The sequence below is a fragment of the Anolis carolinensis genome, chromosome 3, assembly GCF_035594765.1.
Source record: "Anolis carolinensis isolate JA03-04 chromosome 3, rAnoCar3.1.pri, whole genome shotgun sequence".
In the NCBI taxonomy this organism is placed as follows: Eukaryota; Metazoa; Chordata; class Lepidosauria; order Squamata; family Dactyloidae; genus Anolis; species Anolis carolinensis.
The window spans coordinates 94,995,881-95,021,435 of NC_085843.1; the positions used below are offsets into that span (position 1 = coordinate 94,995,881).

General features: G+C 40.2%; 1 protein-coding gene across 1 annotated transcript in view; it reads right to left on the bottom strand.

Moving 5' to 3' along the window:
- Positions 1-1,745: 1,745 nt before the first annotated feature.
- pdk3 (pyruvate dehydrogenase kinase 3) overlaps positions 1,746-25,555 on the bottom strand; it is an 80,996-nt gene continuing 57,186 nt past the window's right edge. The window contains exons 8-11 of the mRNA XM_003218846.4: positions 12,613-12,714; positions 11,325-11,435; positions 7,778-7,891; positions 1,746-7,021 (exon numbers count right to left, since the gene is read on the bottom strand). Of these exons, the coding sequence (XP_003218894.1) occupies positions 6,878-7,021; positions 7,778-7,891; positions 11,325-11,435; positions 12,613-12,714 (471 nt within the window). The 3' untranslated portion in view covers positions 1,746-6,877. The remainder of the gene's footprint in view (positions 7,022-7,777; positions 7,892-11,324; positions 11,436-12,612; positions 12,715-25,555) is intronic.

Below are 25,555 nucleotides of genomic sequence, written 5' to 3' on the forward strand. Positions count from 1 at the left end.
TTTTTTAGCTGCTGCATCACATTGTTGGCTCATGTTTAACTTGTTGTCCATAAGGACTCCAAGATCTTTTTCACATGTACTGCTGTCGAGCCAGGTGTCCCCCATTCTGTATCTTTGCATTCCATTTCTTCTGCCTAAGTGGAGTATCTTGCATTTGTCCCTGTTGAACTTCATTTTGTTAGTTTCAGCCCATCTCCCTAATCTGTTAAGATCGTTTTGAATTCTGCTCCCATCTTCTGGAGTATTAGCTATCCCTCCCAGTTTGGTGTCATCTGCAAACTTGACGATCGTGCCTTCTAACCCTTCATCTAAGTCATTAATAAAGATGTTGAACAGAACCGGACCCAGGGCGGAATCCTGCGGCACTCCACTTGTCACTTCTTTCCAGCTTGAAGCACCCCTTGGGTTCATTCGCTTAGCCAATTATAGATCCACCTAACTGTAATTTTGTCTAGCCCACATTTTACTAATTTGTTTGCCAGAAGGTCATGGGGTACTTTGTTTGAAGGCCTTTCTGAAATCCAGGAATGCTACATCTACGGCGTTCCCTGTGTCGACCCAGCTTGTAATTCTATCACATGTTTTTCCAGTGAGGACATCGGCTGCCAGGTGGAAGGCGGTCCCAGTCAGCATTGGGATGATGCACCTTCTTCTTGGCATATTTCTCCCTTTCGCCCTTCATTTGTGCCTCTTCAAATTCCACAGCAGTGTTGGTCACAGCTGACCTCCAGTTAGTGCTCAAGGGCCAGGGCTTCCCAGTTCTGTGTCTATGCCAGTTTTAAGGTTAGCTTTAAACCCACCTTTAAGTCTCTTTTCCTGTCCACCAACATTCCACCTAATACCCAGTATAGCATAGTGGTTTGAGTGTTGTACTAGGATTCTGGATACCCAAGTTTGAATCCCTTCTCAGCCATGGCAAACCACTGGCGGCTTTGGGCAAGGTGGGCTCAGCTTCTGAACACACTGAATAAACCTTGCCAAGAAAAACCCGTTATAGGTTTGCCTTAGGGTGATCACAAATCAGAAACAACTTGAGGGCATGCAAACACACTCTTGGCTATTCAGTATGTAAGTGGAAAGCAAATTGGGAAGGGTTCTGAAAAGCTTGGATTCAGTTTAGAAGAAGACATGATGTTGGCAAACAACCCACAGCCAGTTCTGGGCAGAGGGCGCTGCTCCTTTCTCAGGTGGCAAGGAAAGCACAAAGTGCTTTCTGCCCAATTTTGGGCATCTATTACTCCAGTACTACCCAGCAGGCGGGCTGAGTAAATGGGTTTCCATCATTATCCAATAAGTCAATATATGAATTGGTTGTCATCCACAGGGATATAGGATGATTGAAATCTAGATCCAGACTAAGGCTGTAGTCCAAAGCCTATATAATATTAATCAAGTTGTGGACTTTTGAATTCCAACAAAATGTAGACTGGGGTTATTCTTGCTAAAATGCAAATATTGGCTGTTGGGTCCACAACTGTGTTTTGTGCTTTGATGCTGGGAAACAGTCATAAGATGTCATGTAACTAGCAGCAGCCGTTCTGTTTAAATATTGCATTTTTGTCTGAGGAATGTAGACAAAAATGTCAGATATGTAGGGTGAAATCATGTAACAATCTGATTATGTTGCCCATCTAGTTGCCAGGAATAGCACCAACCACTCTAACCATGAATATGGAAATCCTATTTCTATTAGACTTTCTTCAAAGTAAATCAACATATTGCTGTAACAAAACACCAGACAGAAGTGACTGATGATATCCTCAGGGTTTTTTTTTTATTGCACAGTGAAAAGAGAAAACAGGTAAGCAGTGATTACATCAAAATAATAATAAGGATAGAATTGCAATTCTAACACATTTTACAGGAAGATACTAAGAACTTAATCTGTTTGGAACACCTTAAAAAGTCAATTCTGTTCTCATTTGTATTCGTTCCACATAAGTTCACGTGAACTTCCCTTGTACAAAGTCAGAACATTGGTCCATCTAGCTCAGTATTATCTACTCCAATCAGCACTCGTTTGTCATGACCACAGAAGCTGAGGATTTTTTCCCTACTCTACCTGTGATACCGTAAATGGAAAATGCCAAGGACTGAATCTAGGGCTGTTTGCAAGCAGTGTATATGCAACTGCTACGCTTTTATTCATATTATGCCACTGCTACCAGGTTTCCAAACCATCCTGTCCGAATGACTATGCAGCAAATTGTTTTCTGAGTCTGGTTTTAATAAAACTAGAACACTTTTACTAAAAATTTAAATGGATATTGTATGTAGCAATGCTCAACTGACTTTACAAGGAAATTATACAAATGTCCCCTTAGGTTGATAGGCTTACTCCAGAATTCAGTGGTTATTCATAAAAGTCCTAGCTATTGGAATAGACAACCTATAATCAAACACTTGGCAACATTTCAACTGAGAAGGCAGTGATGCAAAGAGCTCTGAGATACCTTGAGGTCCTCCGCTCTTAAATCATATGGGGCAGGGCATGATGTTTCTAGAAGGATAGCATCTGTTGATGTCAGCTTCCCTTCTCCCAGCCAAAGTTTGGCACTAAAATTGCCACTCTCTATGCAGAAGAATCAAAATAATACTGCTGACTGACACCATGGATTTGTGGGAATCCTGTAGCAGACTGCTCCTCTTTGGAACTGAGTTTGATAGTTGCCTTATAAAGAAAACCCTTAACATCCTGATGTTTTGGGGCAGGCATTCTCTCCCATGCAGAAAATATTTGTTTCAGTTACACTGAAGCAAGCATACTTGCTGCCAGGTATATTTGATTTACCACCCTTCAGTAAAAGCTTTGCTCAGGATTTTGATAACAAATCCTTAAATTCAGCAAAGGAACTGCATGGTGCACCCAAATCTGTATCTGCCCCTGAAAAGCCTCCCAGAAAAGGACATATGAGAAACAGAACAGAGTATGGGCAATTTTTGTGCAATGAATGGACTCAGAGGGCCACAGTTGGGGAGAAAGGACTGTAGGCAGAGATAGATAACTTTATGCCCCTACAAATAACCCTAGTCTAATTTGGGGCTGAAAGGAATTCTAGAAGAACTCAACTGTCTTCATCCTTCCCTGTCGCTTTAGGAGGAAGGTGGAGATATACTGTAACATTCAATTTCTAGCACTGGTATTGAATGAGTGGCCCAGTAATCTTGCATGAATACAAACAAGCTCTTCACAGCCAAATAAGAGGAAGAAATCTCCAATCCCCATTGCAAATCTGGTAGTGGCAGGAGGAAGGAGGAATACTTACTCCAAAAGGCAAGGATTGGCCTCTGAGATTACTGCTGAAACTGAGGCTATTCAATGTTAACTCATCTCATTCTTCTGTGGGAACACAGTGACGACTCAATACATTTCAAGAACACTATATTCGATTTTAAATTTTTAAAGCAAATGGCATGCATTAAATACAAAAGATTAAAAAACAAAACAAAACAGGCATCCTAAAGGGAACTGCATACTGTGATGAGTGAAGAAACTGGAGGAGAAAACCCAGTTTATTGCTCAACTAACTGTAGGAATACACTTTCAGGTTTAAGGCAGTCTTAATCATTCTGCTACGAGCAATAAAATGCCCACAATATTTATCTTCCGTATTAAAAGTAACCATAATGAGTTGTCATGAGTTATTTGTAAGTATATATTCCAGTGGCATTACATTTTACACACCTGAGGCTAGGCTTCATTTCGAAGTGGCTACCAAATTCTTCTTTGCTATTTCACAAATAACTCAGGAGATAGTATATCCATGCAAATGGTGTCAAAGAACACGTTTCTTTAAAAAAACCTTTAAAAATTAGTGTGCCTTTGCCTTTTGCTCTTTAGTAACCCTTAAATCAAAATTAGAAGTGTAAAAATACCAAAGAGCTTCATTTTTGCACTTGCAGTTGATCAAATGAAACTATTTTTCTGCTTTTCTATTTTTGATCATATTTGAGAATAATTACATCCTCAAATATGCTTTATTTCTTATCTCTGTGCTGATTAACAGAACTAATGACCCAGTCCTATCTGCATCAACAGCAGTATACCAGGGCATGGAGTCAGATGCTAGCATTCTCTTTGAAGAGGACTGAGCATTGATAGGACAAACAGAGAGGTCTTGCAGACCAACATGGGCTTCAGGCACCACCTTTTGCAAATGTCTATCCAACAACACGAGAATAAGAATGATCCAATCATATGGGATCCAAGGGCAATAAATGATGAATGTGTATTATTTACAGATTTTATAGAAATGGTTTGCTTCCTAATTACCACTTTCATATAGCTCTGTCTAGCTTGCCAGGGATAAGGACAAAGTGGTAACAAGAATGGTGCAAACTATGGCTTAAGTTACTGTGACAACATTGTCACAATGTGTACTGAACTAAATGGGAAAATGATTACTTAAAAGTGTGGTATGTATATGTTAAGTATTACAGTATTATTAACAGTTTATGGTTTGAAAATTACCTGACCCTTTTGGAAAGATGTACAAGAGCAAGATAAGAATGTTACTCTTGACGTCCCTTTGAAATCAAGTAATTAAAAATAAATAAAAGGAGTGTTATCTTTTAAAAAATATATAAACCAACCATGGGAAAGCAAGAGAGACATCCTTCTTCTCTGACTGGCCATCTGCCAAACATATATTTTTGCCTTGAAGGAAACAATAAGGAGTGAGGTGAAAAGTAAATGGGGGAGGTATTTTTTTTTATCAAACAGCAGAGGTGAAATCTTTAAATGGCCTTTATTCCTGTTGTTCTTTTGCTCTAAGCTACAAGTTTCCAATATAGGTTTTTCATAATCAGTAAAAGAAAAGACAGAGAACATCATCCCCTGCCTAGGTTGGCTACAAACTGCTTTGCAGAAAATATGATCAGAGATGTTCCACACAATAAAATCTATATCAAAGACACACTGGGATTTATAGTCAGAAAGTTACAACTATGAAACTGATTTATAATACCATAGTTAGGCAAGGTGGTATGGTTTGAACTACATCCTATGGACATCAAACTGTGGCAGTACAAACCTTATGAAACCCATACCAAGAAACAGAATGAAAACAGTGTAAATGTATCTCCTTTTTCCATTCATGTCCCTTCCCAATTAAAAACAAATAAATGACCACCATATTACTAAAGAAAAATCTCATCTAATAGATTCAAGAGCTATTATACGTCACCCCACTAAGAGAAACAGGCTCTTCACAGTTGACTAGGAGTTCAAGAGGTTGATCACAGCTGCTCCACTGTTCTTATATGCAGACCTTTTTGAAATCTAACCATCATCCCAAATCTGTTTCTTCTACTTATATCATGAGTCATCAGAAATATACATAGATTTCATGTATGATGTTTCATTTTTTTCTGAATGTAAAAGTTGAATTCACTGCTCAAAAACAAAGAGCTGCTAACACCACAAATATTCATAGACCTGGCTGAAATTTCATGCAATAAAGCCACTGACAAAAAGATGTGCAAACCAAACTGATTTCAAGAATGGGATTTTCAAGAGATAGATCAAGTGGAATTAGGATGCAACTAATTTGACATTTTCCTGCATGTGAATAAAAAGTTATGCAAACATTTAAAGGGTCTTTTTGAAAATTTAAATCATGTTTTTTTTCTTTATCTATCAGGCCCAACTGTATCTAAATATTATTTTTTTTGTTCATGGACTCTTCTTGTCAAAATAACATAGATAAAAATATACTACAGAGACATCAAGGAATAGATTTTGATGTTCACCTCACATTCTAGTCTTGATCCTGTGAGGATCAGGCCTCTTCCTGAACTGCTTCCCAAAAGATGCTCTCTTTAACGCCATGACATGGAAGTGGTTGACTAAAACTAATCTGTTTTCAGTCTCTTGGAAGAAATATTGCTTTGGACAGTTCTTTTTAATTTAAATATTTCTAACTTGCAGATGTTTACACTCATTCATTTAACAATTTGTGTGATCCTACAGTGAAATATTTCATCATTTTACTATGAATTGGTTTTGAAATTACCAATCCAAATGAAATCAGTGCTTGCCCCTATTTTCAGTGGTTTCCTAAAACAATGACAATTTGTAATAAATTACAAAATCTAGATTACTACTCTCTTCTTTATCAGAATTTATTTATTATTATTTTTATTAAATCTAGTTTAGAAGATATTGCAAAACCATAATTCAACTTTTTAAAAGTAATTACTGTAAAGTGAAAGTCTCTGTGTTTTTCCAAGTAAGCAGAGGAAACATTGAAGAAAAGAGCCTTTAGAATTGTGAAAACAATCAAGAAATTAACATTTAAACCTTAGGATCTTTTCAAAGAATACATACTTTTCAAAGTATGTATACAGATATTGTTGACAAGATCAAGAAAAGTTACTATAGTGGTTCCTGGATGTTTCGCTTGTTTATAATGTAATGAATTGCACTGTGTAATATAAAAATGCAGCATTGTGAATTTTCCAAGCACATATTCAACTACACTAAATTTGTCTTTTATATTATATTGCTGTGTAAGACACTTCTGCCAAAAAAGGAGTCAAAACAGTTTTGTTGATATTTACCTAGGATGAGAAATAGGCCATCAAAAAAATAGTACCCCTTTACTATACAATTGTATATTCTTCCTGCATTCACAGTGCAACTGCTTTTGTCATGTGTGATTCAACTAACCAAGCATGTTTTGGCAAAGTAGTTACAATAATTCACACCAAAAATGCATATGGCGGTCTTATAATGTCCCCTCTATTCTCACTATTTCAGTCCCATAAAAGATCTTTCTAAGGGAAATAATTGGCTATGATAAATTAGGGGATTTTGAGTTTTGGAACGAAGCAGACTTCTGTCTGTATGCCACCCACCAAAGTAGAAAATGGCGAGTTATCGATTTGCTTTATATTTGGATGCATCCCTGGGTTCACTGCTCGGGTTGCTCCAGTCATCAGCTTCTGGGGTGGTCTTGTAATGTCGCCAGGCTGACTTATTAAAAACGGGTAACCTTTCAAATGATTCACTGGAAAGAGCCTAAAGAAAGAAATTACAAGAAAATGTTTCAGGTTTCCACAGCATATGAACAATGAGTACACTTGATCTAGAAATTTACTCAGCTGAAGAGTTTATGTCCTCCATCTGCACGGGCACTTTCTCTTTACTCTCATAACACAATTTTGTAGCCACTGGCCATATGCATATATGTTTATATTCTCTTACTATGGGTCTGTATAAGTATCATATCTAAAATCTGAAATTGCAGCCTAGTCCTGTATAGCATCAGTCTGGTATGAATCCATTAGCTAAACCTCCAAATTTGTTTCAAATGCACAACGTACCACTGTACAGGATACAATTTGTTATCCTGCTACTTCCATATGAAAATATCTTTTTAACCTTCCTATTAATTAGAAAAATTATGGAAATAAAAGAAAAAAATTACCTTTGCTACTAAAAAGACATAGTGCTTTACTCAGTAACAAAAGTCTAACACTTATCTAGGAAATGATTCATTGAAACTGGAAAAATAAACCTTTAAGACTACAACCTAAGAGCTTATCAAGGAGCAAAATACAATCTTGCCTTATACAATATACTTAACGTTACACAATATACTACAAATTAAGTGAAATAAAATCTTTATTTACGATGTCTAATACAAATACACAACATTAAAGCATCAACACGTGCCCTGAACCTTTAACCAGTCATGAAACTTTCACAATCATAAAGGAAAAGGAAAAACAGCTTTACTGATTTATCTTCCTTATGAAGAAATCAAAGTATTACCTTCAAATAAATTACAGCATCAGTTCCCACACCTTCCATTGAGTATAGTTTGAGATCACCTTGAAAATATCTAGCATAAAGACGAGAGATTGGCAGGCCATATCCATATCCAGCCTAAAGAAGAAATCAATAATGTGAGGATTAGAAAGTCAATTGCATACATTCAAATAACACATTTACTTAAGGATCAGAAGAAGGGAAAGGGGCACTGAAGTAGCTAGTGGTGACTTCTACTTTTGAGCAGAACAATATTCCAAAGGTTAGCAAACAAAAACCTTTCTAAAATCCAAAGGGAAATGTTTAAACATGTTATTGTATCACTAATTTGATTTACCATTTTGAGTTTGATTCTTGAAAAATGTTGAACATTTTTGCAACAAAAATATACTGAATAATACTTTAAAATGTGTGATTTTTGTCTTTCAGATTTTAGAGCCTGTCAATAAATATTTAAGGTTTTCAAGCTATAGAAAAATTGTTTCAGATATGGGACAAAGATAATCATTCCACAAAACCATTTCTGACAACGTGCACCAATGAAACAAAATGATGACTGCGGTAGTTTTAAAAGGATATGGATATTGTTATACTGCCAAAGATACAGTCACATTAGCAAAGCTGACAGTGATCCACAAGCCACCCAAACAAGGTGATCGTCTTTTAGGAGTCTCCACAGCCGCAGTTAGTGCTGCAATATCCCAGTGACTGCTCAGTGGTGCTGAGAGTCTGATGGTAGTTTATTACTGGGGATTGTTACTCACAGCAGTCTCTAAACATAGGAGATGTGAAAAAGCAAGAGCTGGAACTGCATCCTTCAGTTAGTCTGCTCTGCTAGGTCAATTATTGTTGATAACATGAAGCAATGAAAGAAAGAAGAAAGTTGCAGAGGAAATAAGACTTGCAATTTTGGCAACAGAAAAGAATTGCAAGGATGTATAGAATACTAACTATGTTCCCAAATAGTCTTGATAAAAGATGATGCCTTTCAAATAAGCAAAGATATCTACATACACTACTTGCAATAGAATAGAAGAAAATGTTTGTTCCCCCATAGTATGATTCAAAAGGCAACAGGGATCTGGCTTCTTCATGTCCTAAGAATGTGGGTTGAGACTTGAATTCATGCAGCCTACACATTTTAAGTACCGTATATACTCGAATATAAGCCAGGTTTTTCAGCCCTTTTTAAAGGCTGAAAAAGCCTCCCTCGGCTTATACTCGAGTGAGGATCCTGGTGGGACCCTCACTCCGCCAGGACCCTCACTTCTCCGCACCCAGCTGGACCTTATGCCGAGAGGAGAGGGTCATGCCTTCCTCTCCTCTCTCTCTCTCTAGCTGGCTTGCTGTGCGGAAAGGGTGCGTGCTTGTGCTGCTCTCTTGGCATAGCAACCCAGGGAAAGAGAGGAGAGAAAGGCAAGTGCCAACAGAGAGAGAGAGAAAGAGAAAGAGAGAGAGAGAGCGCTCAGTGAGCCCTGAAGAGGGAGGGAGGGAGGAGGGGAGAGTGGAAGAGAAGGATAAAGGGTTGCCACTGCTGCCTTCCCAAGGGCAGAAGCAGACTTGGAGGCAAAGATGATGTCTCTGCAAATGTCCTTTTCCCCAGAGAAAAACAGCCTTGTAGGTCAGCAGAGAGAAGAGCCATCCAGTCATACCTCCTGTCACTCAGAAACACACAATCAAAGCACCCTAGACAGATGGCTCTGCTTAAAAAAACCCAGAGTGGGAAGGAGACTCCACCATGCCCCAAGACAGCATATTCATTACGAAACAACTTGGCTACCCTCTTTTCTCTCCCTCTGTCTTTTGAGGAAAAGTTAGAGCCCCATTGTGTTTTTTTGGGGTTCCCAGAAAGGGAGACTGAGGGAGGGGATTACCGTGCTCTATTTATTATTATTAATTATTATTATTACATTTATTATTTTATTCTATTATTGTTGTTATTATTACATTTATTTTATTCTATTATTTCTGTTATTATTACATTTATTAGCTTGCCCTATTTAATATTATTGTTATTACATTTATTACTTCACTCTATTATTACATTTATTATTTTACCCTATTTATTATTATTGTTATTACATTTATTATTTTACTCTATTATTATTACATTTTTTGTTTTACTCTATCATTGTTGTTATTACATTTTTATTTTACCCTATTTATTATTATATTTATTACTTTACTCTATTACTATTATTATTATCACATTTATTATTTTATTCTATTGTTGTTATAACATTTATTATTTTACTCTATTTATTATTACGTTATTACATTTACTATTTTTCTATATCATTATTGCTATTATTACATTTATTATTTTACTCTATTTATTATTATTGAAAGGATATGTACTGGTAAGCACGTCTGCATTGAAGAAGGTTAGAATAATGATTTCATTAGAGTTGGACAGATTCTTATCTTAAATTACAGTTTTATGTAAATATTCAAAAACATTTAACCTACTGATGCCTCAATTAATGACATTTTATTGGTATCTCTTTTTATTTTTATTTTTTAAATTTATCAGTAGCTTCTGCATCTCCCATCCTCGGCTTATACTCGAGTTTTTTTTGGTGGTAAAATTTGGTGCCTCGGTTTATATTCGGGTCAGCTTATACTCGAATATATATGGTAGTATTTATTCATAGCTAACAAATAAAACTTCTTTTAAAAATAAGTGGCATTTATAAGGTGTATAATGGGGCCAAAAATATATGCTGAAAATGTGAGAAAAATTATTATTCTCTCCAATATGGTGAACATATGCTAAGGCTAAGAGATACTGGAAGATGATCCAGAGGGTGATGCAAGGTATCCTTAAAATAAGGATGCTAATGAAGCCAGAAATGTTGTAATTGTTGGGGTTCTCTAACCAATAATTTAAGGGTTTGAAGTTCAGAGTGATTCATTATATGACATTAGCTGCAAGAAAGTTGTATGCTTAAAAATTAAAATCTACAGATCTCCCCACAAAAAAGGAATACATTTTGATGGCTGAAATAGACAAATTATTGATTTTGATCAGAGAGTTTCTCTTATTGACTTGGGGCTGCGGCACTGAAGGAAGAAACATGAAGGCTTTTGAATGAAATTGATGCTATAACATTGATTTTATCAATGTGTGTATTGACCTTCCTGTGAAGGAAGGTCAATTATCAATGACCTTCCTTCACAGTCTTGTCATTGATAATAAAAAAGAAGAACACAAGAATCCTGCTGGATCAGACTAAGATGGTTTTCAATTCTTGTATTGTGTTCAGTGGACAAACAAATACTCACGGGAAACCCAAAAAAGATCATGAGTGCTGCAGTACCTCTTTGCTTGTTCTTCCTAGCAACTGGCAATGAAAGGCAGAGTGCCTCTAATACCAAAAATAACATGAACAGTGTAGTGACTGGTAGTCTTAGGTTCTGTGAATGTTTCTAATCCACTTTTAATGAAGGTTGTTCAAGGCTTAGGTTGGTATAATACAACCTTTGTGTCATGAAGGAGACAAAATAGGCCATTTATTGGAAAACATTTAACCTGCTTAAAAGAACTTACCAAAGGAACAGCTCTTGATGGTTCCAAACTAGGCCTGGGTGCCGTTGAATACATATAGTTAAAAAGACGGTCTATTTTCCTCAGAGGCACACCACCACCTTTATCACTTATCTATAGAATAAAATCAAAGTTTCATTTAAATTAAACAAAATTGCCCTCTATAAGGAGGACAGCCTTAATTATTTAATGCTTTCATAAATACCAAATAATGCCTGTTTCCAGAGGATATCACAATATCACATACTGGAGGTTATCAAATTTATTGTGTATCTACAGAACAATGTTCCAGACCCTGTAATTCAAAAAAGAGAGAAGATGTTCTTCAAATCTTAGATCTTCCATTCATTATATCAGAGAGCAAAAATGAACAAAATGGCCCATTTCAGGGGTGTCTGCTCACTTGAGGAGTACTTAAAAAGCCATAATAACATATGAATGATACTCACAATTCTAATTGCAAGGTAGTACTGTTACTTACTCTAAAAACTCATTCTCTAAGCAGCAAGGAGTAACCCAGCATTGTGCATTACTGGTTTCACTAAACAAAATTTGAGTCAAGAGAAATATGATTTAAAATGCTCTGCTATTCAATTCTTTCCCAGTCCCTTTACTTCCTTTGTATACCTTCACCTTCACAAAAAACAGCTCTTTTTCACAAATTTAAACATAAGCATGAAACATATAAAACATTATTGAAAAAACGAAAACATATTCGCTCAATAGAGAAGCCATTTTTGAATCAATGTTTTTCTTAAACTCCAACAGTCAACCTACATGGTTCAGTATAACTAAAAAAAAAAGGGGGGGTGTATGTGGTGGGGATTCTTCCTCTCAGGCTGCTCCTTCCCCAAACATATCAAAATACCAATTTTTCATCTCTAAAATGGCAACCAGAGTGAAAACCAGAAAGCCGTTTTAAAAAGTAACACCATCTAAAAATAACTTAATCAAAAAACAGAGAGCAAAGGCAGAGATTGAAATCTGCTCTTTTCTCAATGAAGGCAAAAGATTATACAACTAAAGAAAGCAGGTGAGAAGGCCTCTGGAACATATAAAACAAATTTCACCTTGGATTTAGTCCATAGACTTAGTTAAGAAGGACTTAATACAAGTCCATCTTATGTACTTCCATGTGTCTAGCTCCACCCATGATAATGACTGAAATTTTGTACCACATTCTGTAAATCAAGCCTTCCCAAGAGCTGAATTTTCTTCTTCCCTTTAACATACAAAACTGTTTTAAGGCTTACTATTAAAAACTTAAAATATTACTTAGCATGCTATTTACCTTTATTGAAAGGTCTTCTTTACCCAAAGTGACTAAGGCTTTAATTGATGGATAGCTTTCACATTTGCCTTCATGTAACTCCACTGTAGCTCGCATAGAGTTCTGAAAGTTTACAAGAAATATTTTAAACATTCTGGATTTTTATTATCTAACATTAACAACAATATTAAAACAATAATTCCAAACTTTTGATTTAATTTATTGCAAATCCGGTTTATTGAATGCATCTTAAAAACACAAATAGCATATATTTGTGATATTCAGGAATGAGTTCATACTTTGGGTACTTGTGGACAAAAAACTGCCAGTACACACACAGTACATTGCAAACATGGATATTCCATGACTTCAACAACAACATCATCAAGAATCTGTACATTATCCTGAATAGAGTGACAGTTATAAGAGAGCAAAAATGAAAAAAAAATTGCCCATTGTCATCTTGAACTGAGATTTCCCAATGGAAAAACTACAGTATGTACTCAAGTATAGGCCGACCTGAATATAAGCCGAGGCACCTAATTTTACCACAAAAAATAGGATAACTTATTGACTCGAGTATAAGCCAAGGGTGGGAAATGCAGCAGCTACTGGTAAATTTCAAAATAAAAATAGATACCAATAAAATTACATTAATCGAGGCATCAGTATGTTAATTTTTTTTAATATTTACCATATTTTAAAGAAAAACAATAAACTAGCTCTATAAATGGAAAAGTAGGGGCAAAAAAAACAATAATATATCAACAATAACCTAATAATAATAATAATAATAATAATAATAATAATAATAATAAACAACTTCATTTGGATCCCACCCTATCTCACCATGGGGACTTAGGCCAGCTGCCAACATTGTAGCAGGAAAACATTCAATGCATATATAAACAATGCAGAGTTAGATATAGATCTAGAATTATAGATACAGTAGAGTCTTACTTATCCAACACTCGCTTATCCAACGTTCTGGATTATCCAATGCATTTTTGTAGTCAATGTTTTCAATACATCGTGATATTTTGGTGCTAAATTCGTAAATACAGTAATTACAAAATAGCATTACTGTGTATTGAACTACTTTTTCTGTCAAATTTGTTGTATAACATAATGTTGTGGTGCTTAATTTGTAAAATCATAACCTAATTTAATGTTTAATAGGAGTTTCCTTGATCTCTCCTTATTATCCAACATATTCGCTTATCCAACGTTCTGCCAGCCCGTTTACGTTGGATAAGCGAGACTCTACTTTTGTCAGACCGCTGGCTGCTGGGCACCAATAACCATACACAGAGGCCAATCTCTATCTAATATCTTTATTAAGGAAATATTTAAAAGCAATAAAAAGGATATGGAAGGATATGAATTAAGATTCGGCTGGCATGCATATGTATGGTACGATGGAGACAAATTAAATAAAGACTTTAATAAACATATAATTAGAGGGGGACTATTAGACATTTGGCTGCTAAAAAAGCCAATGGGATTCTGGCCTGCATCAATAGGGGAATAGCGTCTAGATCCAGGGAAGTTATGCTCCCCCTCTATTCTGCCTTGGTCAGACCACACCTGGAATACTGTGTCCAATTTTGGGCACCACAGTTGAAGGGAGATGTTGACAAGCTGGAAAGCGTCCAGAGGAGGGCGACTAAAATGATTAAGGGTCTGGAGAACAAGCCCTATGAGGAGAGGCTTAAAGAGCTGGGCATGTTTAGCCTGCAGAAGAGAAGGCTGAGAGGAGACATGATAGCCATGTACAAATATGTGAAGGGAAGTCATAGGGAAGAGGGAGCAAGCTTGTTTTCTGCTGCCCTGCAGACTAGGACACGGAACAATGGCTTCAAACTACAGGAAAGGAGATTCCACCTGAACATCAGGAAGAACTTCCTCACTGTGAGAGCTGTTCGACAGTGGAACTCTCTCCCCGGGGCCGTGGTGGAGGCTCCTTCCTTGGAGGCTTTTAAGCAGAGGCTGGATGGCCATCTGTCGGGGGTGCTTTGAATGCGATTTCCTGCTTCTTAGCAGGGGGTTGGACTAGATGGCCCATGTGGTCTCTTCCAACTCTACTATTCTATGATTCTATGATTCTAAGAACATATAAAGAATACCTTATTAGAGAAAATGAAGAATGGAAATTAAAAGGGCGGGAAGAATTGGAGATTAATGATTGGTTTCGATATCACCAATTGCATGAAAGATATAAAAAAGATATGAGGGTTGGTTTCGCAACTAAAAAATCAGAACTGGAAAGAATATGGGAAAAGGGAAATAAAGGGTTAATATCCAGATTATACAAATACATATTAAGTTATAATATGGAGGATAATACAGTCAAGACAGTAATGATATCCTGGGCCAAGGACCTAGGTAGGCCAATAGAATTGGATAACTGGGAGTACCTATGGAACAAAGAATTCAAATTCACAATATCTGGATCAATTAGGGAGAATCAATATAAAATGTTTTATAAATGCTATATCACCCCAGCAACATTGGCAAAAATAGATAAATCACAACAAGGTATTTGCTGGAGGTGTAGGAAACAGAAAGGGACATTCATCCACATGTGGTGGACGTGTATGACCATACAGGCATTTTGGGACAAGGTAATTAAAGAGACTAATAAAATGCTACATAATAAGATTTTAAAAAGCCCAGGATTGTGTCTATTAGGTCTACATAGAGAAAACAATAACCAAAAGGACCAAGAAATATACCAATATAGCTTTGCGGCAGCAAGATTGACCATAGCCAAAGACTGGAAAGGGGAAAAAGGTTTAACTAAAAAGGATTGGAGAGAAAGAATGCGGGAATATATGCTAATGGCCAAACTTACCAACAATAGGAAGAACAAAAGTAATGAGGACTTTTTAGAAACATGGAAGCTGGCCATAGCATATCTGAATAAGGAGTCAGTAACATAGAGGAGTTCCATTAGGAATTTAGGGTTACTATTAACAAGGATATATAAATTGGCTTAAAGGCTTCATAGTGCTTCAGGGTTGGAAGTCATGGTGAAGGGTGCACGGGTGTGGGGAAGGGGTTTTATTTTATGTGGGATAGGGGTTTTGGGTGCATGCAGGGCTTGTTGTGTGTAATACGTTGTATGTTTTTGTTTTGTTTGAATGTTAGGGTAAACTCTTATATTTAATTTCTAAAAAAAAAATAAAAATGAATAGAAACCTGGATTGAGAGTGGTGGATGACATGTGGAAAGAGCAGTTCTATATGTTTTGAGTAACATATAATAATATGTACTGTGTTAGAATTGGCAGGCTGGTTGACTAATGTAGATATGCATGTACATTTCAAAATGATTGTTATCTGACTATATTTGCGATAATTTGCTGTTTTGTTATGTAACGTTTCATTAATAAACTGTTTACCCACAAAAAAAAGCAATAAAAACAAGTGAAGAATATAGTTCAGGAGCAGACCTTTCAATTGAGGTCAAATATAGTCCAAAAATGTATTGTCCAATAGATGATATTAGAGTTCAAAGTTTTAATCCACTTGACCGAAACACACACTTTTGCCAAGCAATAGTGTGGGGAAATGTCAGAGTCTTAAAGTCCAATGAAGCTTGACAACAAGGCTGGAAATAAACTTGGTTCTTGGCTAGGTCCGTGACTGGAAACAAGACAAAACGTGAAGCATGGAGCAGGGTCCGTGGTTAAACAGCAAGGCAAGGCAAAGGCTTGAAGCTTGATCCGGGAAGCAAGGAACTGGGGTTACGAAGTCCACACACGATCTCTCTCCTGAAGGTGATCAATTGACTCCGCAAAGAATCTCCCGCGCCAAACACCTATATTGGGTCTCGTTTTCCCGCCAACAAGTCTCTTTCCCTAGAGCCTCTCTAACTCCCCTGTCTCTAGAATAAGATTCCTTCCTGGGAAACGGAGGGAGTTCTGCCCAAGGCCTGTTTTACTGAATTCTTGAGGGCAAACATCAACATCCGGCAGGTGAAGAGACTCCAGCTCTTGTTGAACCGGCGAAAACCCCATGTTTTCATCTTCATCTGCCACAAAAGTACTAGGAACAGGACTACAAGGCCCATGAGGCATCACACTATCCCCTCTCCCAAGGCCCCCCTCATTCAGGGCCCGTCCCCGAGAGTCGCGGGGCCGCGGCTTGGAAGGGTAGGCCTGATGGAAGCGGCGGACTAAGTCGGGGGCATGGACCGTGGAAGCGTCTTCCCAGGAGCGTTCTTCGGGGCCAAAACCCACCCAGTCAATGAGATACTGAAGGCGGCGGCGATGGAAGCGAGAATCCAAAATGTCCTGAACCTCGAACTCCTCCTCTCCGTCCACTAGAACAGGGGCCGGGGGCGGCCGGTTCGCGTCGGGGCGAACACCATCCGCCGGAAGGAGCAGGGAACGGTGGAACACCGGATGAATGCGCATGGAGCGCGGAAGTTGGAGTTTGAAAGTCACGGGGTTAAGTTGCGCCACCACTGGGTAGGGACCAATGAAACGGGCATCTAACTTCCGGCAGGGACGGTGGGAGGGCAAAAAACGAGTGAACAACAGAACCCGATCTCCTACCTTGATCTCGGGACCAGGCTGGCGATGGCTGTCAGCGTGGCGTTTGTAGTCCTCCTTGGCTTGATCCAGTTGCTGGTGCAAGAGTTCTTGTACTGCTGTGAGTTCCTGCAGCCAATCCTCCGCTGCAGAGACTTCTGAGGTCTCTATGACAGAAGGAAAGAAACGAGGATGGAAACCGTAGTTTGCAAAGAACGGGGTTTCTTTAGTTGAATTCTGGACACCATTGTTGTAAGTAAACTCTGATAGAGGCAATAGTGAAGCCCAATTGTCCTGTTGGTAGTTTACATAACAGCGAAGGTATTGTTCCAGAGTGGCATTGGTGCGCTCGGTTTGTCCATCTGTTTGGGGATGGTGAGCTGAAGATAAACGAGAGTCTATGCCCAATAGTTTTTGTAGGACTTTCCAAAAACGAGAGGTGAATTGAGATCCGCGGTCAGTGACTAAACTCTTGGGCAATCCATGTAGTCGAAATACATGCTGAAGGAATAAATCTGCAGTCTCTTTGGCCGTGGGAAGGCCATCGCAGGGAATAAAATGAGCCAACTTTGTGAAAAGGTCCACCACTACTAGAATCGTGGTAAATCCAAGGGAGGGTGGTAGATCAGTGATAAAATCCGCTGAGATTATCTCCCATGGGCGAGAAGGTGTGGGAAGGGGATGTAGTAGCCCTAACGGCTTCTCCCTTCGTGTCTTGGAACGCTGGCATACAGGGCAGGAATTGACATAATTCTCTACATCCTTGTGGATCTTGGGCCACCAGAAATCTCGCAGGATCAAGTGTATGGTTTTAAATAACCATACACTTGAATCTGTTCTTGAGCCCAGGCATCTGTCTGTTGACTGGCCCTAATATCTTGGGTGAAAAGGGATTCTGGGTTAGGAGGAGCTGGCTCAATTGAAGTGGATTTGGTGTTTCCCACTGTGAGCGTGGCAAAGTTCTCGGGTTGCAGCAATCGTGATTCTGAGGTGTCCTTGCGCCCTGCTGCATATTCTGGTTTCCGTGACAGGGCATCTGCTTGCTTGGTCTGAGCCGGAGTCACATAATGGATCCGGAAGTCAAAACGTTCAAAGAACAAAGCCCAGCGCTGCTGCCTTTGGTTTAGCTTCCGTGCGGTCCTTAGATGCTCCAAATTTCGATGGTCAGTATGGACTTCAATGGGAAATTTGGCCCCTTCTAGCCAATGCCTCCAATTTTCAAAGGCTGCCTTTATGGCTAAGAGTTCTTTTTCCCAAATGGTATAATTTCTCTCTGGGGCTGTTAGTTGTCGTGAGTAATAGGCACAAGGATGGAGATGTTCTCCCACTGGTTGCATGAGCACAGCCCCAATTGCCACATCGGAGGCGTCAGCCTGCACAACAAAAGGGGTTTTAGGATCAGGGTGCTGTAGAATTGGCTGGGTCGTGAATAACTGCTTTAGCTGGTAGAACCCTTGCTCAGCTTGTTCAGTCCAGCGGAAAGGTTGTTTCCCTCGGATGCAGCTGGTGATTGGGTCAGACCAGCGAGCGAAGTCTGGGATGAACTTGCGGTAGTAGTTGGCAAACCCCAAGAAGCGTTGAACTTCCTTTTTGTTAGTTGGCGCCCGCCATTCTAATACGGCCGAAACCTTTGCCGGGTCCATGGATAGTCCTAGTGGTGAGACGCGGTATCCCAGGAAGTCTACCTCTTGCAAATCAAAGGCGCATTTTTCTAACTTGGCATATAGTCCATGATCCCGCAATCGTTGTAGCACCATTCTGACGTGCTGATCGTGTTCCGTTTGTGATTTCGAGAACACCAAAAAGTCGTCCAAATATATGATCAAGAACCGATCTAGATAATCTTGGAAAATATCGTTGACAAAATGCTGGAAAGTTGCGGGGGCTCCGGATAATCCGAAATTCATGACTAGGGACTCGTATAATCCGAATTTGGTCTGGAAGGCGGTTTTCCATTCGTCCCCTTCTCTTATGCGAACTAGATTGTAAGCCCCGCGAAGATCCAGTTTGGTGTAAACCTTGGCCCCTCGGAGTTGGTCCAATAGGTCTGAGATCAATGGCAGTGGGTAGCGGTTCCGCTTTGTGATGTTGTTCAGTGCCCAATAGTCCACAACCAAGCGTAGGTCCCCTGACTTCTTTTTCACAAACATCACTGGGGAAGCGGCTGGGGATTGAGAGGGTCTGATGAACCCCTTGCGAAGGTTTGTCTCTATAAACTCCCTGAGAGCTTCTTGCTCTGGTTCAGTCAGGGAGTAGAGATGTCCTCGCGGAATTGGGGCCCCCTCCACCAGGTCAATGGCACAGTCATAGGGTCTATGTGGGGGTAGTTTCTCGGCTTCCTTTTCATTGAAAACATCCCAAAAGTCCGAGTATTTCTTGGGCAAGGTGATGATGGGTTCTGCGTCTGTGGCATGGCAGACCTTGGCTACTAGACAATGATTTTGGCAAAACCTTGAGGCGAACTGCAGTTCTCTGTTGGTCCAGGAGATGTTTGGGTCGTGGAGTGTCAGCCATGGGATGCCCAAAATCACGGGGAAATGGGGAACCTCGGTAACGAAGAAGGAGATTTCTTCCATGTGTTCTCTTATCCACATTCTGGTGGGCTCGGTCCATTGGCTTACTGGACCTGTCTTCAGGGGTCGGCCGTCTATGGCTTGCACCACCCGGGCGTTCTTGAAATCATGATATTGTAGTCCCAGAGAATCAGCATAGTCCCTATCGATGAAGTTGTTTGTTGCCCCTGAGTCTATCATGGCATGGATCATGACGGGTCCTTTTTTCACTGACCACAGCGTGACCACCAGGAGAAATAGGACCCCTGTTTGCGGCTCTTGAGTGGAGTTTTTGACCGGGTTGGCGAGCCCTTCTACGCCCGGTCGCTGGCTTCCCCCGCCGGCTTTGTTCCAGCCGCCTCGGCAGCCTCCGCCTCCGCGGAGGACGCCGCCGCCAGACGGGCGGCGGGCTTCTTTTTGGCTGGACATTCTCTGGCGAAGTGGCCCCCATTTCCGCAGTACCAACACAGATTCAAACGTTGGCGGCGGGCCTTTTCAGCAACATCTAGCCTGAGGAGCACGTTGCCTAACTGCATCGGCTCCTCCTCGCCTCCCATGGGGTTAGGGGCTGGTGGTGGAGGTCTCCATACTGGACGAGGCTGGACGCTGGTAGAAGTGGGAGGCTTTATTCCGGCTCTTCCACTCTGGCCCCGGAGCCACTGTTTCTTGTTGGCAAGCAAGATTTCAGCCCGTAAACACTGGGCGATGAGCCTTTCAAGAGTCCCAGGGGGGTCCACCTTAGAAATTTCTTCCTGCATCTCGATGTTGAGGCCCTCACGAAACTGCCCTCTGAGCGCTATATCATTCCAGCCGGTGTTTTGAGCCAGCACCCGGAACTCGGCTATGTATCGGGACAACGGTCTGTCCCCTCGGAAGAGGCGTCGGAGTTTATGGCCGGCCGCCTCTTCGTCGTCCTCGATCCCCCAGGTTTTCCGTAGGTGGTTCAAGAATTGCTGCGCGGTGTTTAGGTGCGTGGAACCCGCGTTGTACAATGCCGTCGCCCAAGTGGCCGCAGGCCCATCTAGGAGACTGAAAATCCTCGCCACCTTGACGTCTTCTTGGGCAAACTCGGCTTGACGGGCTTCTAAGTACGCCTGGCATTGGCGACGGAAGACATGAACCTTGGAGGCTTCTCCAGAAAACTTGGTTGGCAGTGCTAGGGCAGGGAGACGGGCTCCTCGTTCCTTCAAGCCCCGTATCTCCCCCTCCTGTTCTCGGAGTGTGTCCCGGATCCGATTAAATTCATCTTGAGAAATGGTGAAACTGACTGGTTGAGCTGGGGTGGCCGCTCCGGCTCCTGGTGTTGACATATTGGCCTTAGGTTATTTGGTGCTGTGTTGGCGGAGTTAAACTGTCAGACCCCTGGCTGCTGGGCACCAATAACCATACACGGAGGCCAATCTCTATCTAATATCTTTATTAAGGTAATATTTAAAAGCAATAAAAACAAGTGAAGAATATAGTTCAGGAGCAGACCTTTCAATTGAGGTCAAATATAGTCCAAAAATGTATTGTCCAATAGATGATATTAGAGTTCAAAGTTTTAATCCACTTGACCGAAACACACACTTTTGCCAAGCAATAGTGTGGGGAAATGTCAGAGTCTTAAAGTCCAATGAAGCTTGACAACAAGGCTGGAAATAAACTTGGTTCTTGGCTAGGTCCGTGACTGGAAACAAGACAAAACGTGAAGCATGGAGCAGGGTCTGTGGTTAAACAGCAAGGCAAGGCAAAGGCTTGAAGCTTGATGCGGGAAGCAAGGAACTGGGGTTACGAAGTCCATGCACGATCTCTCTCCTGAAGGTGATCAATTGACTCCGCAAAGAATCTCCCGCGCCAAACACCTATATTGGGTCTCGTTTTCCCGCCAACAAGTCTCTTTCCCTAGAGAACAAGAAGCGAAACCCAACTCTGTCCAGATGCAAGACTCCTTAGAATTTCCCAAGGAAAGCAGGCCTAATCAGTCTGTTGTTTGGCAGCAATCCGTGAACTCCTCCGTTGGGCCTCTCTAACTCCCCTGTCTCTAGAATAAGATTCCTTCCTGGGAAACGGAGGGGAGTTCTGCCCAAGGCCTGTTTTACTGAATTCTTGAGGGCAAACATCAACATCCGGCAGGTGAAGAGACTCCAGCTCTTGTTGAACCGGCGAAAACCCCATGTTTTCATCTTCATCTGCCACAATAGTACTAGGAACAGGACTACAAGGCCCATGAGGCATCACAACTTTACTATTTCACATATGCATTTCCCCCAAAACGTTTGCAAATCCTCTGTGTGTGTGTGTGTGCATTTCCCTACAATATTTGCAAGCCCTATATATATATATATATTTGTGAGTTCATTTCCCCCCTGTAATATTTGCAAGCCCCATATATCGGTAGGTAAGAATATATTCATATCTATCCAGACATCTCTCTTTATATAGATAATTATATCTATATAGGATTTGCAGAGACTTGCAAACATATGAGGGTAAATTCATATATAAAAATAATGTATATGTACGGCTACAAATATACAGGTACATGGATCTATATGTATATAGGATTTGCAAAGACCTGTAAACATACGAGGGGAAAATTCACATATAAAATTAATGTAGATAGATAGATAGAGATATATAGGTACATAAAGGATTGCAAAAGCTTGCAAGGGGTTAACGTCTATATATCTGTAGCAGAGTTTAACAAATATTTCAGGGGGAAATGCTTTCATAAGATTAATGAATATATATTTTTCTTTTTCCTGACTTGCAAGGGTGTCTTTCCCTCTTCAAAACATTCCTTTGATTAAGAGAGAGGGAGGCTTTGCAAAAGAAAACACACTGATAAGGGAGGGTAAGAGAGAAATATATCATATACTGCAAGCAATAGCCTGCAGGCTCCATTGCCAGCCTTGATCTTGACCCCATTATAAGCCGAGGGAGGTTTTTTCAGCTTAAAAAAAGGGCTGGAAAACTCGGCTTATCTTTGAGTATATACGGTATGTTGTACAGCAAAGTTCCCACAGAATTTTGCAACTGCTCTATAACATGTTTTTAACTGAATATTTTATGTCTGATGAATGTAAGAAGTAATTACTTTTATGAAATTATTTCCATGACATGAAAATATCTGAAATAAAATAGTTTGCCCAATATCAGGTGTTGATTAAAACCTGTGCGCCAGCTGCACCCATATCTTGAGAAGCCAGTCTTGGCCACGGTGTTCTATGCTCGTTACATCTAGAATAGACTACTGCAACGTGCTCTACATGGGGTTGCCTTTGAAGACTGTTCGGAAGTTTTAAGTGGTCCAACAGACGTCAGCCAGATTCCTCACTGGGGCAGCATACAGGGAGCACACAACCCCAGTTACATCAGCTCCACTGGCTGCCAGTCTGCTACCAAGCAAAATTTAAAGTGCTGGCGTTAGCCTATAAAGCCCTAAACAGTTCCGGCCCAGCTTACCTGCCTGAACGTATCTCTCTCTATGATCCATCTTGGAGATTAAGATCTTCTGGGGAAGCCCTGCTCTTGGTCCCACCTCCTTCGTAGGTGCAGCTGGTGGGGACAAGAGACAGGGCCTTCTCAGTGGTGGCCCCTTGGCTGTAGAACTCCCTCCCTAGTGAAATTAGAGCAGCCCCCTCCCCCCTGACCTTCAGGAAGAAATGTGCTAATGGGACCAAGCTTTTGGATAGCAAGTTTTTAGTGCAATAAGAAAATAAGGAATAATGGAATGACAAATGGAATAGCTTTGAACCATTATTTTGGATGGCGTGATTTTAATAACTGGTTTAAAATTGTGTTGTTTAATGTTTCTGGTTTTAATGTAACTGTTTATTTTACTGTATGTATGTTTTGGCATCAAATTGCTTCCTATTTTGTAAGGCCACTCTGAGTCCCTTTTGGGGTGAGAAGGACGTGATATAAATGAAGTAAATAAATAAATAGATTGTAAAACTTACTTTAAAAGAAACAAACTGTGCTATAGAAAAACTAACCAATAGACAATTTCACTATAAAAACATTATATACATTATATGTTGCCAATAACACAGTATTTAAAATTAAATTTTATTTAAATACACAATTTATTATCAAAAACCTATGACTCTGCTATTAAAGACATAATCTGTATAACTGTTTCTAGTACAACTTTTCAAATCTTCACCTTCTATATGAAAGTATTGATTGGATTATGACCTGTTGGGATCATAATCTTTTGGGGGTTATGACCCCCAATAATCTATTGGGTAACAGAGTTTCAGGAGTGTTCCTTTAGTTTATTGCATAATGGAAGATCACTGGGCGCATAAAGATCTTGTTTCTATTCGATGCTCTCAGCAGACAAAGATTCAAGTAGACTTCTTTAAAATAACATGTTTGTTTTACTCAACTTCATGTATTTAAATATACAAGTACATTTCTTGTCAAGTTAAGCTTTAAAACGTTTCAGTTTGCATCTTTAACTTATAGTCTTTAACAGTCTCCTCAAAACTATATTGTTTTGTACAGCTCTCTTTTATAACAGTCTACTTCCAAGGAACCCAAGCCTCAACTGACTTCTAACTTCCCTACACTGGCTTCTGTACTCAAACAGCTCAAGTCTCAACTGTCATCTAACTTCTAACATTGCCTTCTGTACACAAACAGACTCAAGCATCAACTGCATTCCAAACAGTCACTGGACCAATCACATGGTCTGCAGCCCCTCCCATTGCCTAAAGTACATAGAGCTAAGAAACTACAAACCAAAATAGACATATACTTCAGGAAATAAACTACACATTATAAACAGACAAAAAATTAGATAGAGGAGACTTGAGAAGGTTACTCTCTTCAACAGAAAGGAGAAGAAATTCATCAAGTACAGTAGAGTCTCTGTTATGGTTGAGCCTTATGGCTCCGATACTGGGAGACGTGGTCGTAAGACTCCTCGGGAGTCAGATACTCTCGAGGAGCGAGAAAGGAAGCGGCTGCGGGACTTATTTGCAGAACCATCTGACGAGGATTCCTTTGAGGGCTTTACTGAGAGAATGGAGGAAGAGATGGTTAGCTCAGAGGAGGATGACATGGAATGGACTCGTGTGAGGGAGGATTTGGGTGCCACTGGCAATGATAGTATGGAAGGCGATTGGGGACCTTCAGGATTAGACCCGTGGACAAGCTGGAGGGATGGGACGGGATCCACAGCTGGGGATGCTGTGGGGCGTAGTCAAAGGTGTTCCAGTTCTGATGAGGAAAGTGATGAGGAAACGCCTGGAATTAGGGTAACAGCTGATAGTGATGAGGAGCTGTAAACTGGCATAAAATGGGGTTGGAAGCAATGGCTAATTGCGTTGGGCAAGGTAATCTGGACGAACGCTTGGGCTCTGTGTGGGAAATTCCTGAAGACGGGTGTGATTCGTTTGCTGACTACGTAAGTTACCAAGGACACTGGGCATAGACGGCGGGAGGAACTGTGTGGACTTTTGTTGTGCAACCTGTGCTTAATCTTAATAGCTTGGACCTCCGTCGTCTTCTTGACGGACGCCATCTGTTTATTCTGGACTGACTGACTGACTGACTGACTACGGCCTCGGACTCTCCTTCCTGTGATTATCGTTGGACCTGGTGAACTACAAACGTCTGTACCTGCCTTACGACCTTCGGACCGGATTGGAACTTCGCTGACCGGTTCTGCCCTTGAATGCTGCATTTGTATCTGGAAATTGCTTGCTGTGTGGAGGAGTAACCTCTTAGTTACTCAAACATAGCTTTTGGCAGCAGAGAAGCATCTGCTGCCAGTTTTTTGTATTCCTTTGAACCTTTTGTTCACCAGCTTTTGTTTGTTTTAGTCCCAGGCTGAAGTAAGCTTTTTTGGTTTAACCCGGATTAAACTCCGGTTTATCTTTTG